At 51.1% G+C, this 16,109-nt stretch overlaps 1 protein-coding gene across 1 annotated transcript in view; it reads right to left on the bottom strand.

Annotated features, from left to right (window-relative positions):
• Positions 1 to 297: 297 nt before the first annotated feature.
• Positions 298 to 16,109, bottom strand: part of WLS (Wnt ligand secretion mediator) — a 30,061-nt gene continuing 14,249 nt past the window's right edge. The window contains exons 3-12 of the mRNA XM_066555851.1: positions 13,249 to 13,373; positions 12,665 to 12,826; positions 11,784 to 11,920; positions 11,271 to 11,439; positions 11,015 to 11,112; positions 10,448 to 10,511; positions 9,831 to 9,974; positions 8,474 to 8,557; positions 6,852 to 7,005; positions 298 to 2,418 (exon numbers count right to left, since the gene is read on the bottom strand). Coding sequence (XP_066411948.1) covers positions 2,309 to 2,418; positions 6,852 to 7,005; positions 8,474 to 8,557; positions 9,831 to 9,974; positions 10,448 to 10,511; positions 11,015 to 11,112; positions 11,271 to 11,439; positions 11,784 to 11,920; positions 12,665 to 12,826; positions 13,249 to 13,373 — 1,247 coding nt within the window. The 3' untranslated portion in view covers positions 298 to 2,308. The remainder of the gene's footprint in view (positions 2,419 to 6,851; positions 7,006 to 8,473; positions 8,558 to 9,830; positions 9,975 to 10,447; positions 10,512 to 11,014; positions 11,113 to 11,270; positions 11,440 to 11,783; positions 11,921 to 12,664; positions 12,827 to 13,248; positions 13,374 to 16,109) is intronic.

The following is a 16,109-nucleotide window of genomic DNA, read 5'->3' as shown; positions in this document are numbered from 1 at the left end:
GGCAGCAGATGGAGGGTGCTGCCCAAATCAACACTGCAGTGGGGTGATGGCCAACACACAAAGGCCACAGCACAGCTGTGACAGCTCCAGGGCTGGCAAGCAGGGACAGGAGCGAAAACCCTGCAGGGTTATTCAGCCTGGAGAAGAGAAGGCTCCAGGGAGACCCCTTCCCATAATTAAAGGGGCTCCAGGAGAGCTGGAGAGGGACTTTGGATGAGGGTCTGAAGGACAGGACAAGGGGAAATGGCTTCCCACTGCCAGAGGAGATTGGAGATGAGGAGAAATTCCAACAACAAATCCACAATATTGTATATTTTATTTAAATTAACAAAACTACATGTTTTCCAGGTTGCTTAAAGCATTCTGTAAAAACTGAACTCAACCTAAACAACAACAAAAAAAAGGGATATATTTTAATAAGACCCAGGGACTATTTCCAAGACATAGGAGTTGGGCTGAGGAATGAAGAAATAAAAAACCCACACACGCACGCACACGCGCCCCGTAAACAAACTGTTAGTGTTTGACACAGAATTTGGTTTGAAAGCTGCAGCTCCCCATTCGTGGGCAGCCTTTACAAAAAGCAATGCTATAGTCTAAGCTGGAAAAGAACCCACGGACACAGCTATGGGAAGAACATAAATATCACGTAAGAACCCAAGGGAAAAGGGATGGTAAAGTTGCAAAGTCGAGTGTTCAGCTGGGAACGTTCCGGGGTTGCAGGGATGTGCGTTGATTTAATTCACTTCTAACGGAGTAGCTACTACAGTAGGAACATTGCCTGGACCTGCTTGGCCTCCAGGGGCAGGGGGAGCTGGGCATCCTGGGGAGAGCAAACACAACAAACAGAATTGCTTCAAGAAAATCCAGTAGGAGCTGCAATGTATAGTCAGGGAGCAGGCCTTTGGCAGAGGGGTCTGCCTGGTGTAACACCTCCTGACTGGAGGAGCCCCACGTGATGGTGCCCAGCAATCAAACCCACGCAAGGTGATCTTGTGGTGCCACCCTCTCTTTTTTCATAGTATTGAGCTTTAATAAATGGATGAGGGTAAATGGATAAATTCTGGGGTGGAAATTGTTATGGTACCGGGAATCGTGATGGTACCTGGGCTGACAGGAATGAGTTTCTCCTCTCTGCCTCCCCTATAATGCTTCAGCAACACACAGCAGCAGCAGATTCTTATCTTGTAGGGTGAGTTCCATGTTACCAGCAGTTTGTAACACAGACGTTTGCTCCTGCCTGCTCTCTGGATGCTCCAGGCCATGGAAGGTGTGCCCTGAGCAGCACAGACCCTTCCCCACCGTTCATTTCTCTGAACTGGGCCCAGCGGGGTTCAGCTCCAGCCTCCACCCTGGACCAGTTCCCACTCCCCTCTCTTTGCCAAAGGCCTCCCAGCACGGGGCTGAGCGAGCCCGGTGCCTGTGTCTGCTCTGGGAAAGCAAAGATCCACATTAGTGCGTGACCAGCGGATCCTTTCAAGTCCTTAATCCCTGGAAGAATCCAGCTCTGCTCCAGCCTGGCAGCGCAGAGAGCGAGTCTGCCCAGCTCCCAGGGATGCACTGTAACAAAAGGGAAGGTGGAGGAAGCTACAAAAGCACGGGGAAGCCAAAGGGACTGAGAACAGGGAGGAGCTGGCTGTGGGATCAGCCAGCTGGCAACTTGGGTCAGGAGTGCTCTGTTCTCCTGCAACTCAGCTCAGCGTCCAGGCTGGCCATTCCCTGTATCCAGCAAACAGCTGCAAAACCTGCTGAGAAAGCAGTCGCTGCTTCTACTAAAGCCTTACAAACATCCTACTCCTCTCCCAGCTGGGCTTCATCCAGCCACAGAGGGTGGCTGCCCCAAAGACTCAGACAAGGGTCAGTACAGCCACAGCAGTGGAATTAAATGCTTTTACAGCAAGGCTCCCCCCCGCAACCAACACCTTGCGTAAGCTGCACGCAGGAGCAAACCCAGAGTAGTGAGCACGTGCTCCTGGCTGAGCTCCCTGCAGCAGCTTTATGCACCAGCACACCCAGCAAAATCAAACCAGCCCCATGGCAGCTCTGCCCCGGCCCCACATCCGCACCTGCGACTTTGCAACCTCAGTGCCCTTCCAGCAGGGTTTTACGTGCCCGAGTGTAACACAATATACACAGCCCTCCCCCCAGGAATAACTACGCCATAGTAAAGAGTTACAAATGTTCTGCTCGCTGTCGCTGCCCTGTGGATGCTCGAGGAGCGGACGCGGCCGGAGGGGTCTCCAGCCAGAGGGACTCGTGTGTCCTCTGCTCCTCACGCCAGGCCGGTCCCTGCTGAGGCACCTCCGTGTCACTCCTGAGCCTCCTTCCGAGCCAGCTTGTACACCTCCGTGGGCCCGTCCACGTGGGTGATGGTGGTGGTGAGCTGCAGCTCCTCCCCGCTGTTCACCCCCAGGTCACCTGAGAAACAAAGATGTTCCGTCAGTGCAGTCTCACAATAAAATATGGGACTATTCCAAAGGAAAAGATCCACTTTATTCCCTCCAGCCGCTCAGCTGCCTAAGCCACAGACCAGCAACTTTCCTATAAATTGTTTTATTTACAGCTATTTAAATGGAAGCACAAGAAACACATTGAGGGGCCGTAGCATGTCCAGAGAAGGGAATGGAGCTGGGGAAGGGGCTGGAGCACCAGGAGTGGCTGAGGGAGATGGGAAGGGGGCTCAGCCTGGAGAAAAGGAGGCTCAGGCAGAACCATCTGGCTCTCCTCAACTCCCTGACAGGAGGGTCTATTTTCTCCACTCCTCATCCCTCCATCTGAGCTGCACAGTTCCATCTGGGCAATGCTAAAAGGCACAGAAACCACCCTGAAGGTTCCAGCCAGCCTTGGCTAAAAGTCAAACCTGTCTAACGCAGCCATTAATTCAAATGCCTACTTGGAAACCCAAACCATCATTTGCGAAATTTTCAAGGCGCTGAGTGTGCACTTGGACCAATGAGGGCGGTGAGGGAAGCCAAGCAATCAATCAATATGATTGGTAAAGCAAGCTTCGGTTTATTTTGAGTATACCAGTACTTTTATATTGTTTTCCAGTAATTATGCATACTTGTCATTAGTTTATTGGTTTAATTGCTCATACATGTCATGAGTTTATTGGTTTAAAGCAAGAGATTACATTTACATATTCCTCCTACTTTGTGGTTGTGCATACTTTATGGTTTCTATTCTCGTCGCTGTCCTTGCTCCTTCGACCTTGTCAGCAGGCAGGACACAGCATCCTCCTATCATGGCGTGGGGCCTGGTGATGCTAAGTGTGGCTCACTTATGCTAAGCTGCTAAGTTAACATGTATGCTAAGTTAATATGGGCTTTGCTTGTACAACATTTCCACGGATCCATGGCCCTTTTCCTCCAGCCATTCTTCCCCAATTCCCCCTTTTTCCTTTTTGTACAAGAAAAGCCCTATAGGTTAATTGTGTTACATTTTTCATAATACAAGAATAGGCAATTCTAATAACTATTATGATTGCAAGCACTATTCCTAACCAGCATAGTCTTTCTGTTATTAAGGATATGAGCCAGGGAGATAAACTTCCAAAAACAGAAGACAGCCAACTATCAAATGGATTATCATTTACCATGAGCTTCTGCGTATGCTCTTTTAGCCATTGGAGCTGTTTGTGGATTGAAACGCTATGGTCTGATAGATTGAAACAACACATCCCTTTGAAGTCTTCACAACCATCTCCTTGCGCTAGCAATACAAAATCTATGGCAGCCCTATTTTGTAACACTGCCTGGTGTATGCTATCAACATCAGCAGTGGGTTCATCTAACACTGCGGACGTGATGTTGACTTGTTTTCCTGTCCAACACGCTAGACACCTCAATAGCGTGAGGGCCCATGCAGAAGCTACTCCTGGCGTGAAAAGTGATGCCAATATAATTGATAGTGGTTCCCATAATTGTACATCATCTCTACATTCAGGGTTTAACTGATGTACACTACGTCTTGAGCGTTGGGACATGTGACTGATGTTAAGCATCTGGTGAATGCTAGGGGCAAATAATGTTAGTTTGCCGAAATAACATGGTCCTCCCAGAGCCTTCTGAGGCATTGCAGGCCAGGCCCTATCTTCGCAGATAAGGAAAACCCCAGGAGGCAGCATTTTTGCTACACCTTGTTTTGCTGGTAAAGGCTCTGTCTAGTTGATGCAATAAGCCGTGGTATTATAAGCAAATCTGGGCTTGCAGAATAATACCCAAAAAATCGACAATAATTGCCTGGTATAAAGCCCAGGATGTCTAGCTCTTGTGGCTCTAGGCTGGTGACATTCAATCCTTGGGCAATTGTAAAGGCTTGTGCTCCCAAGGGGTTCATTGGAATTCCAAAAACCTTGCACCAATTAGCAGAGGTTGATCTGCTCCCAGTCCTCCACCATTGGCCTGTGGGAGAGTGGGGAACTCCTGTGGAGTGTTGGATTCCTCATTGCTGGCAAAAATTTCTCATTCGTTCACTGCTGTAGGCTGGGCCGTTGTCTGTCTTAATCTGCTTTGGAATGCTTATTTTAGCAAAACAGCTGGTCAAATGACGAGTTCCATGAGAGGCCTTGTCTCCTGCTTGCGCAGTCACTCATACGAATCGACTGTAGGTGTCCACTGTGACATGCACATACTTTGGCCTTCCAAACTCAGGGACATGTGTGATGTCCATTTGCCAAATCTCATCCCGGTCTAAATCCCGAGGATTAACCCCGATGCCAAGGCCTGGTCCATGATTGCTGCAGGTAGGACATGTTCTTATTATCCCCTCTGGCTTCTTCCATAGTGATGCTAAACTGTTTGTGCAGTCCTCGGGCATTCTGATGAAACGTGGCATGGGCTTCTAGAGCTTTTGCAAACTCACTCACTGGTACCGTCAACCAGACCAACCGATCTGCACGAGCGTTGCCTTCACCCAGTCCCTCAGTCCATTTGTGGCTTCTGATGTGCAATACTGCATATGCTTCCACTCTTTGGGCTATTGCTGCCTGCAATCGTCGTAACAGTTCAAAAAGCTGGAAATGTTGTATTTCCTTAATGTGTGCATTTTCAATTCTCTGAACAATCCCAGCCACATATAGTGAGTCCGTTACCACATTCAACTTATCGTGGGGCCACTGCTTAAAGGTCCAAACCACTGCAGATAATTCCAGTGTCTGCAAAGAGTTCCCCGCAGGTAGTGGTATTGTTCTGAAGTCCTTCCACTCGCAGTGGGGCAAGGGCAGCAAAGGCTTGCAGTTGATCTTGCACCAAATCTTTCCCTATCTCTTTTACTGCCTCCACTAACATAGCTTGTGGGCCTACTGGCACCCGACTCATCCTGACTAGCATTTCTTCCACTGTAGCCTCCCCTGGCAATGCAACTATCCTGATGATCTATTGCTTCCTTTGAAATCACTTGTCAATCTATCCCTGAAAGTCTATTCTCAGACTCTCTATCTACATTCTGTATCTTTTCCTTTTTCCTCCCTCTCCTTTTACAAGAGACTTTGGCATTCCAATCATGATCACTTACAGCTGCTCTGCCTAGTTCCTCCTCCTCACTCTCCGTTAACTCATTACTCCCATTCTCCTCCTTATGTTCCCTCCTTGAGCAATGGAGCCACTGTCTCTGACCCTACCCCTGCCTTTAATTCAGCCGTTTATTCCTGAAGCGGTTGGTCGGTTGGCTCCACTGACTCAATTTCCTGCCGGGTTTTCACCGGCACCGAGCACTCTACTGGGGGAGTAGACACATAATCGATTCCCAACTGGAACTTCCCTGCTTCTGTGGGTTTGCCTTCCAAATGAGCTGACGCTACAGCTGCTATCTTTTTCTCAGCGTGATACTTTTGTAAACAGTTAATTACTGCCCGCCACGGCTTCATCAGTTTCTTAGCAGTTTTGTTCTTATCTATAACCAAATCCCATAATATGTCCTCATATTTCTGCCACTGAGTAACTCGAATAATGTCCCCGGATCGGTAAAACAACCTCGCGCCTTGCCAAAAGCAATTAACCCTGCTAACTCTTTCTTAAGGTCAATATCCTTTACTCCTTGCTTTTCTAAAAAGCGTATAAAAAAATCAAGGGCTACCTCACTCTCCATTTTGGCCAGCCGGCAACTGTCCCTGTCAATGTCCTTAGTGCAGCCTTTTCTCTTGGGTTGCCCAGTCGGATTGCGGACTCCTCTGCTCAGGTCAGTCCAGGCACGGATCGGGCATCCAACGCCAGCGTCTGCTGATCTTCTGCCCCCCGGTCGCTGCCTACCGGTGCTTTTCCGATGCCTCGCCGCCGTTGAAGTCAGGATCAGAAGGTAGGGTCTCCTGGTTATTGATCACGTTGGGGTCACCATTGAGGGCGGTGAGGGAAGCCAATCAATCAATCAATATGATTGGTAAAGCAAGCTTCGGTTTATTTTGAGTACACCGGTGCTTTTATATTGCTTTCCAGTAATTATGCATACTTGTCGTTAGTTTATTGGTTTAATTGCTCATACACGTCGTGAGTTTATTGGTTTAAAGCAAGAGATTACATTTACATATTCCTCCTACTTTGTGGTTGTGCATACTTTATGGTTTCTATTCTCGTCACCGTCCCTGCCCTTTCGACCTTGTCAGCAGGCAGGACACAGCATCCTCCTATCATGGCGTGGGGCCTGGTTATGCTAAGTGTGGCTCACTTATGCTAAGCTGCTAAGTTAACGTGTATGCTAAGTTAACCTGGGCTTTGGTTGTACAACATTTCCACTGATCCATGGCCCTTTTCCTCCAGCCATTCTTCCACAAACCAAAAAAAAAGGCACAGAAGGCACACCCTGATTTGTACCCCTTTGTCCCCTCGAGAGCCCTCAGGTCATTTGGGGACATTTACCATTGGACTGGTCTTCGCCGTAGTTCTTGTGGGATGGCGCGTACAGGAACATGAGGGCGAACACGTAGAGATTCCACATCCCATAGATGCCGGTGAAGAAGGCACTGTTCACCTGGATCGTGATGTCCCCCCACTTCCAGTGGCCTTCTGTCACCTGTCCAGGGAAAACAGACACGGACAGGCCATCAGGAAGAGCAAATTCCATAAAGACACAGCCTTGGAGTACATCAGTGAGAACAGCATCAATTCAACAGGATAGAGGAAATGAAGTGTAAAAGGTTCAGTGAGGCAGAAGTCAGGCTGGGATTCTCCTCTTCAGACTCAGTCTGCAGGGACAAAATGCTCCTGACAAAGTGAATCCCTCAGGACTTCTTCAGCTCTGATGTCTCATTTACTGTGACTGAACCGCTGCGCTCTGCGATACCCCTGCCACAAGCATGTGCTCAGCACAGACTGACACACAAAGGGCACTACCTAGGGACACCACTGACATCCCTGAACATCCACCTGCTAAAAATAGACCTTTTATAGCAGGAAAACCAGCGTGAATAATGGGGGAATTGTGCTGAGCACGGCTGGCTGAGGAGGGGCCAGGCTGACAGCACCAACCTGCCACACGCTGAGGCCTGTCAACATCCATGAAAATATCATCAATATTAATATTCCATGAAGATACACAGACTGCTCAGGCTGCAATGTTGCTTTCTGTTAAAGAACAGCATAAAGGCCAAGAAGAAAACTACAGTAGCTTAAAAAGAGATCCATGGAGATGCTCTAAAGGCTGGAACCCCTCTGCCTTGGAGCCAGACTGGGAGAGCTGGGGGTGCTCACCTGGAGAAGCAAAAGATCCAGGGAGAGCTCAGAGCCCTTCCAGGGCCTAAAAGGGCTCAAGGAGAGCTGGAGAGGGACTGGAGGGACAGGACACAGGGAATGGCTTCCACTGCCAGAGAGCAGGGATGGATGTGATATTGGAAAGGAATTGTTCCCTGGGAGGGTGGGCAGGCCCTGGCACAAGGTGCCCAGAGCAGCTGTGGCTGCCTCTGGATCCCTAGCAGTGCCCAAGGCCAGGCTGGATGGGATGAGGAGCAGCCTGGGACAGTGGAAGGTGTCCCTGCCCATGAGATGGGCTTCAAGGTCCCTTCCAGCCCAAGCCATTCTGTGATTCCATGATTCCAGCAGTGATAAAAGCTCGTTCGTACAGAGGTGATATGGGAGCTCAGGACAAACAGGTACAGCTACTGCTGGGCACAGCAGGGCTGCAGCCAGCCCAGGGAAGGTTGGATGCTGTCATGTCTCCCGGGGCACACAAAGCCACCCGAGTGTTTCAGTGTGAACAGAACATTTTCCTCTGGCTGAATTCTCAGAAATGACTAAAGCCTGTTGGCCGATTTCCGCACAGCGCGGCCCCAACGCTCCCTGGGAGCCAAGGACCTTTGTGCCGGCTCCAGCCTCAGCAACTGCATGGCAGAGCTTCAAATAAACCAAAACAACTTCTTCAAAAGCAACTTGTTATCAAACATGCTCAGAACAGGCCAGTCCTGTCTGACCAGCGACACGCGGCGTCGGGAGCGGCTGGGAAGCGGCGGCTGAGGCTCTCCCAGGAGCCCAGAGCCACCCCTCACCTGGCTCACGATGAAGAAGATGACGGTCATGGCTGCACAGGCCAGGGTGATGAGCATCATGAACTTGAACCTAAAAATCAGCCCCTGTTTAGAGAGAAATGTCACTGGTCACATTAACAGAATCCACAAAACCCATTTTTGGTTTTAGGATAGACAAGACACGAGGATAAAAAATAAAAAATAAAACAAGGGTCCAACCCACGAAACCCCAAAGCAAAACAACCTCCACCCACTCCTGTGCCGTGCTCAGCACAGCCCATATCCTCCGCTCCCCACACGTCTGCCGGAAGCTCCGCGCGGGGTGGGCACGTCTGGACAGCGCTGCCTTTCCATGACATTTGCCCGCTGACGGATTGAGCAGCAGTTAATCCAGTGGGAGAGGTGGCACCCCGGGCTGCAGGGGGCACGGCCCGACAGCTCACGGCCCTTGTAAAACAAACACGAGGTGGGGTCGGTGCCCCAGCGTGGGCTCGGGCTCTCACCACACTCATGCTCACCCCCAGCCCGGCTGGGAGGGAGCTGCAGCGATTCCAATGTCTGGAAAACCTGGCTGGCTAGCACAGAATGGAGATTCTGAGACAAACTCCTTGGCTGGCAATCCCACTGCCCACCGCCCCTGCTTTCACTGGTTCTACATTTTTACTTACAAATTCTTTTGGTTTTGGGTGAGTGCGTGGGTTTTTTTAACCTGGTTCTGGAATTTAGGTGGAAATGTCAGTGTCTGCGTAATTACCCTGCCACACCACGACAACAAAGGACTATTAATTTAACTCTTCCACACCAGATCCCTGCTCCCCAGATGTTTGGATGTGGAGTGTGGCAGCAGCAGCTCTGCTCCACAAGCTGAACCCCTGTGCCTCCTGCTAGAGGGAAAAACACTCAGTATCTGCTTCAAATTCTTTCAAGCCAAATTTTCTAATTTTTGATGTGCATTCCTGATGGATGATAACGACTTGTTTAAAGAAGATGTGACCATAATTTAACAGAGCAACTTTGGGGATAAATATTTGCACCCCTGCAGAAGCAGGTTAAGCACTCGGGTTTGGCAGCAGGCAAATCAGGTAGGACAGAAAAACATACAAAATCATAGGCTAAAAATGGGGATAAGGGGGGGACTATGTTGTGGTTTGATCCTCCAGCAACTTCATAAGGAAATGACGACCCCAAAAATCAAAATTTATACAGGGAAAAACCAGATGGTCTTAGCAAGACCTCCCATTAAACACAAAAGTTAATATTAAAGGAGGAGAAATGGAAGTATGAGGATATTATGTATAAAGGGGGGGTCTCAGAACAGACTGTGAGTCCAAAATGTCTTTTAAAAACAAGGAATCTATGCCCCAAAGAGGACCCTTACCTCGTAGTGAAGGCGGCGAGCCTTGCTCATGGCAGGGAGGCTCGACTGCTTCCCACTGATGTTTCTGAACACTTGGAAGACCATAAAACACAGGAAGAGAAAATAGAGGCACAGGCAGATCCCTGCGACTATAATAAAGGCCATCTGTGCAGAGGAAGTTAAGGGAAAATGGTACAAACTAACAGGAAATCCTAGAAAACATTACCCAGGGAAAATGGTACAAAGTAACAGGAAATCCTAGAAAACATTACCCAGGGAAAATGGCACAAACTAATAGGAAATCCTAGAAAATATTACCCAGGGAAAATGGCACAAACTAACAGGAAATCCTAGAAACATTACTGAGGGAAAACTGTACAAACTAACAGGAAATCCTAGAAAACATTACCCAGGGAAAATGGTACAAACTAACAGGAAATCTTAGAAAATATTACCCAGGGAAAATGGTACAAACTAACAAGTAATCCTAGAAAACACTACCCATATCCAGCTCCCCGGTGATCTCCTGCAGTGCCTGAGCCAGCCCATGCCCCTCAAAAGCAGGGAGTTTGCCCACAGCTCGCAGGGACGTGGCAGGAGGGAGCACCTCCCTCTCCCAGGAAGCAGGGGAAGGATACAGCCAGCTCTGTGCCCACCTCGGTGGTCCAGATGCTGTAGAAGGGGTTCTTGAGCTGCACTCCCCTGCAGAGAGGAGAGAAAAAACCAACTGTCAGAGGGCCCCTTGTCCACTCTGCAGCCTGGGAATCACAGAATCAGGGAACATTCTGAGCTGGAAGGACCCACAGGAATCACTGATCCAGCTCCTGCCCTGCACAGACACCCCAACAATTCCACCCTATGGCTGAGAGCATTGTCCCAGTGCTCCTGGAGCTCTGGCAGCCTTGGGGCCGTGCCCATTCCCTGGGGATCTGTGCAGTGCCAGCACCCTCTGGGGGAAGAACCTTTTCCCAAGGTTCTGCAGGGGAACAGCCAGCTGTGCTGCCTTCCCATGTGGGTGAGGAGAAGGTGAGGTGGGAAGCGTTTCCATGGCCAGCGCACTTGGGAGCACGCGCAAGAGACTCCCCTGGCTCTGGGAGATGTGGCTGTGCACCCAGCCATGGGGACCCAGCTGGTCCCTGCTGCAGGAGGTGGCCAGGAGCCCCTGCTCTGGGAAGGCCAGGCCTGGGCAGTGCAGCTGCACCCACCTCTCACACATGTCAAAGATGAAGAGGCAGAAGGAGCCCACAGCAATGGGTCCAACCTGCTTCCAGTAGCCCGAGAGCCGATTCCGCTCGTTTTGGTCCTGGGCACCAGGTGGGGAGGAGGAGAAAAAGGAGAAGCAAGTTAGCCTGAAATCCCCTCAGCTGGTGCAAGTCCCCCCAGCATCATTTCCAACCATCAGCTGCCAGGTTTTCCTGGAAGTGGGGCTGGAAACCACCCTCCCACAGGTGTGGTACCCACCATCATGTGCTCCCCGCAGAAGATGATCCAAAACGAGAGCAGCATGGCATAGAAGATGCCCTGTCGAATGTCCCCGAAGAGCAGCATCCAAGTCCAGTCAAATCCGATGGAAAACCACTCCACGGGGATGTTAATGAACGTCATGGAAATTCCCAGAGCAAAGATGACCCTGGAGAGGCACAAACACCACCTCTGTCCAGTGTGCAAGGGCAGGACAGAGCCCCAACAGCCAAAGCTGTGTGTGGAAAGCAACAGAAGGAAAGCCAGCACTTTTTGGGAAGTGTCACCTCCTGCCACCAAACCCCCTAGGACCGAGCTCCTCAGAGCAGCTCCCTTTTCTCCAGGGGTTTAACAGGAAAGAAAAGAGAAGCTGTGGAGGTCTCCAGCTCCCAGGGTACCTGGGTGGAGGGAGGGGATGGAGAAGAGACAAATCCTATCTCCCAACCATGGGCTCTGCCTGGGAGCAGTGACCACCTCAGCGGGTCCCCTGGGCCACCACAGGCCCCTACTCACTTCTCCAGCAGGACGGGGGCGCGTGTCATCAGCGTGATCCTCCTCCAGTACCACACCATGATGATCAGAATGCTGGGTGTCAGGAAGGTCTTCATGGCAAACCACACCTTGGTGAAGCCACCGTTTTGATGGATGCCCTGAGGAAAAGCAGGGTACAGGGTTTGACATCATCACCCTGTGCTTCTCCTCATGGAGTGTCAGGGGAGGCACACACATGGAAGTGCATCCCAATGATGGTTTAGCCAATGATGGACAGAGAACAGGGGCCCACTGCACCCCCAGGCCACCTGGGCAGGTTGCAGAAGGTCTGAGAACAAATGCCAGCAGACACGGCCTCCATGGTGAGGGAGAGAGGGAATTCTGACACAGCATGGAAAAAGCTGGCAGAATCACTCCCAGACAAGTAACCAGAGCCTCATGGAGCCAAGTCACCCCTGGTGGGAAGGGCATTGGCTCATTAACGTGTTTCTCCAGCCACGCATCCTCCCACCGCTGTCTGCAGCCACCGCAGCCGTGGTGGGAGGGCTGCAGCTGGGAAAAGCACCCCTGCTCACCCAGCCTCGAGGGCAGGCAGGGCAAGGATCCCTGACAGCCTTCCCACACGTGGCAACAGCCACCTCCAGGCAGACCAGGCCCCCTCTGAACCCTCCTTAGCTCGTGTCTGTAGGAAGGACTCTGCATCGCAGGCAGACTGCGGTGGGAAGCAGAGGACACAGGGAGCTCAGAGCCTTGGGAAGAGGAGGAGGCCTAGGGAGGGCTCCTGCGAAGAGCGGGGCATTCCCAGGGAGGAGGAGAGTCCTGCTGGAGGCAGGGGAGCTGGGGCAGGAGCTGCAGCAGCCCGGGCACAGATCTCAGGTGGCAGGGGAGGGCAGGACGCTCACCACGAGGCGGATGTCCTTGATCTCGCCGATGCCCACGTTGATGCCCTTCCTGTCGTTGACGGGCAGGCGGATGTTGATGAGGTAGTACTTGTGTGCCACGCTGCCGATCTCCATGAAGGGCAGGAAGTCGCAGTCGTAGTGACGGCCCTCGGACTCCACCGTCTGCAAAGGGCAGGAGCACAGCCACGGCCCTCAGCCCCAGGACCAGCACAGCACACAGCCCTCCAGCTGGGAGCGCTGGGAGCGCCCAGAGCCTGTGTGTGTGTGAGGGACGCCTCTCCTCGTGCTTTGGATTGTTGGGGATTACTGAGCAGGCAAGGGTTGACCTCAGACAGGTTCACATTTCAGGCTTTAATGGGAGCCTCCCAAGATGAACCCTGTACAGCTCCCTAAGAGGAGGTGGGAGCCAGGTGGGGATTGGCCTTGTCTCCCAAAAAAAAAGTGACAGGACAAAGAAAATGGTCTTAGGTCATGCCAGGGGAGCTTTAGGTTGGATATTGGGGAAAATTTTTTCATGGAAAAATGTGATTGGAAGAGGACAACTCCCACTCACCCCCACCCCCAGTGTCATTCAAATTCCTTACTTTTGGAGAGCCAAAGGTGCACTTCAGCTTCCTGATCTCTATGGCATGTGCTATTTCCTCCCAGTCATCGAACATGTCATCACGATAGGCCAGCGACACATCCAGGGTGATCTCTGCGTTTTCCTCTGCAACAGCAAGGAGACAGGAGGCTCAGAATGTTCACAGAGAATTAAAAAACACAACACAAAGTTCCTTTAGGAAGATAATTAATGAATTGAAGCTGAGCTATGCTGGCCTAGCTGGGAAAAACTCAGAACTAGCCACACACAGCAGCATTGATGTTTTCTATGTGTCTTGTTTAGCTTCAGTTGTTCTACAGAAGGGTTTGGAGCTCTCCCTTCCTCACCTACAGAACATTTTGGAGCCCTCCCCTGCTCCTCCACACCTGCCCTGACTTGTTCCTGCCTCTGCAGATGGCCCAGCTCGCACGCCAGCAACACACACGGAGCTCATGGCCTGGCAATGTCACACAACCCTGTGGGACCAGCAGCTCATCCCCTCCTGGACGTGTGCACAGTGACAGGCTGGGATACAGCTGCTGGAGAGGTGCTCCTGGCAGGACACTGCCAGAGCCCAGGACACTGCCAGGAGGGAGCGAGGCTGGATCACGCTCGTTCAGGCTGGAACAGGCTCACTGAGGAGCCATAACTGAGCGAGTTCATGCACTGGAGCAGCAGCTGAGGCTGCCAAGGAGCATCAACACGTTTAAAAACTTGAGGCAAGTCTGTACCAGCTCCACCAGCTGGAAAATCCTCCTGTTTACCAGGCACAGATCCCAGGGAAGGCTCTGAACGAGGAACACGCTCCAAAATGAGCATGTGCATGTTACAGCCCAGCCTCCTTTTGAAGGGCACCAAACCCTTAACAGCCACAGCTGCTGGGAAAGCCCCAGAACCATCTACCTTGGAGAAGCACTGGGAGATGGCCCAGAACCATCCACCTTGGAGAAGCACTGGGACATGGCCCAGAACCATATGCCATGGAGAAGCACTGGGACATGGCTCCAGAACCATCCACCTTGGAGAAGCACTGGGACATGGCTCCAGAACCATCCACCTTGGAGAAGCACTGGGACATGGCTCCAGAACCATCCACCTTGGAGAAGCACTGGGACATGGCTCCAGAACCATCTGCCATGGAGAAGCACTGGGACATGGCTCCAGAACCATCTGCCATGGAGAAGCACTGGGACATGGCTCCAGAACCATCTGCCCTGGAGAAGCATTGGGAGATGGCTCCAGAACCATCCACCTTGGAGAAGCACTGGGACATGGCTCCAGAACCATCTGCCATGGAGAAGCACTGGGACATGGCTCCAGAACCCATCTTTTCAGCTACATTTTTGTTGGGAATATGTGGTGGCACACTCATCCCACCGGATGGGAAGGGGTGTGGATGGGATCTGTGGTCAGCAGTTCTATTTTTACGCCCTTTGGAGGTGGCTGGGTTGTGCATCTGATGTGGACACCTCAGGATTTTTCTGAGCATTTTCTGGTGCATGTGATCTGCACCATCCAGATCCACATGCAGTCTCTTTCCAGAGCTGCCAGGAGTTGGGTTTCCATGAAACACGAATTTGCCATCTCAGATCCGCTGTTTAGGAGACCAGCAAAACAGATAAATGGGAACATAAGGTTGAACTTGGCCAGGCTAAAAAGAACCATGAACTCCATTTCAGAAGCCATAAAACCAACTGGAATGCTTGGGATTTAATCCAAGAAAAACAGCTTTCAGTATTTCATCTTTGCAGTCCAAATGTTGCTGCTGCCATGGAGTATGAAAACCAGAAGGCAGAAGATGAACTGCTGCGTGCCTTTCCAGGCCAATGGATTAGAGGCTCCCTCTGGAATTCCATCAGTCTCTCTGCTGGGGTGGCACCTCCCCTTGGAAATGAGTTTTGTGCAAAGACCCTTCAGGGCTGTCAACATAAAATACAGATATATCCATATATCCATGTATTTCAGCACAGCAGACTGATGGCAGAGCTGTGTTAGTGGTTGGACTCCATCTTAGAGGTCTTTTCCAACCTAAATGATTCCATGAGAATCCTACACCAGCCTTCCATCAGCAACTCCCATTGTGCCTGAGGAACAAACGAGGACAGTGACAGAGAACCAAATCTTAAGGAGATTCGTGCCTTACTCCCATTAATCAAATGGTGAATAGACAATTTTCTGGGGAGGGGAGGGTGTCCTTTTCCTGCACAGCATTAAACTGAGAGGGAGCAGGATCAGATTTATCGGCGATAAATCCTTCCCTGTGAGGGTGGGCAGGCCCTGGCACAGGGTGGCTGTGGCTGCCTCTGGATCCCTGGCAGTGCCCAAGGCCAGGCTGGAGCAGCCTGGGACAGTGGGAGGTGTCCCTGCCATGGCAGGGGTGGCACAGGATGGTGTTTGAGGTCCTTCCAACCCAAATGAGGACAAGACACACTCCTGGAGGTTTCCCAGCCCTGAGCCCTGTGCTCCTCCCAGTGAGGGACTCCCTGCTCATGCTCCAAACACCACCAGTGTCATTTTTCCCACTGGCATTTTACTGCCCAGGAGCTTTTCCATGAATCACTTTATAGGACAATACTTGCCCAGGATATCTTCACTCACATTACAATGGCCTAAAAATAGTGGAGCAGTTTCAGGAGGGGGCTCTGTGCCAGCTGCACACTAACACAGCTGGCTGGGGAGAAGCCTATGGCAGGCAAGCAGAAATGCTGGAATTATTTCCATTACACTTCCATGCTTCAGCAGCTCCCTCAAATTACAAAACCTACCAAAAAGCCCAAGGCTGGACGAATTAGAAAAGGAGAGTGCAGCACTCTGCCCTCTCGCTGTACACAGTTGCTTTCCAGCTGCAAAGAAACTCCATCT

The sequence above is a fragment of the Molothrus aeneus genome, chromosome 9 (assembly GCF_037042795.1).
Source record: "Molothrus aeneus isolate 106 chromosome 9, BPBGC_Maene_1.0, whole genome shotgun sequence".
Lineage (NCBI taxonomy): Eukaryota > Metazoa > Chordata > Aves > Passeriformes > Icteridae > Molothrus > Molothrus aeneus.
This window is presented reverse-complemented; position numbering and strand designations above follow the sequence as displayed.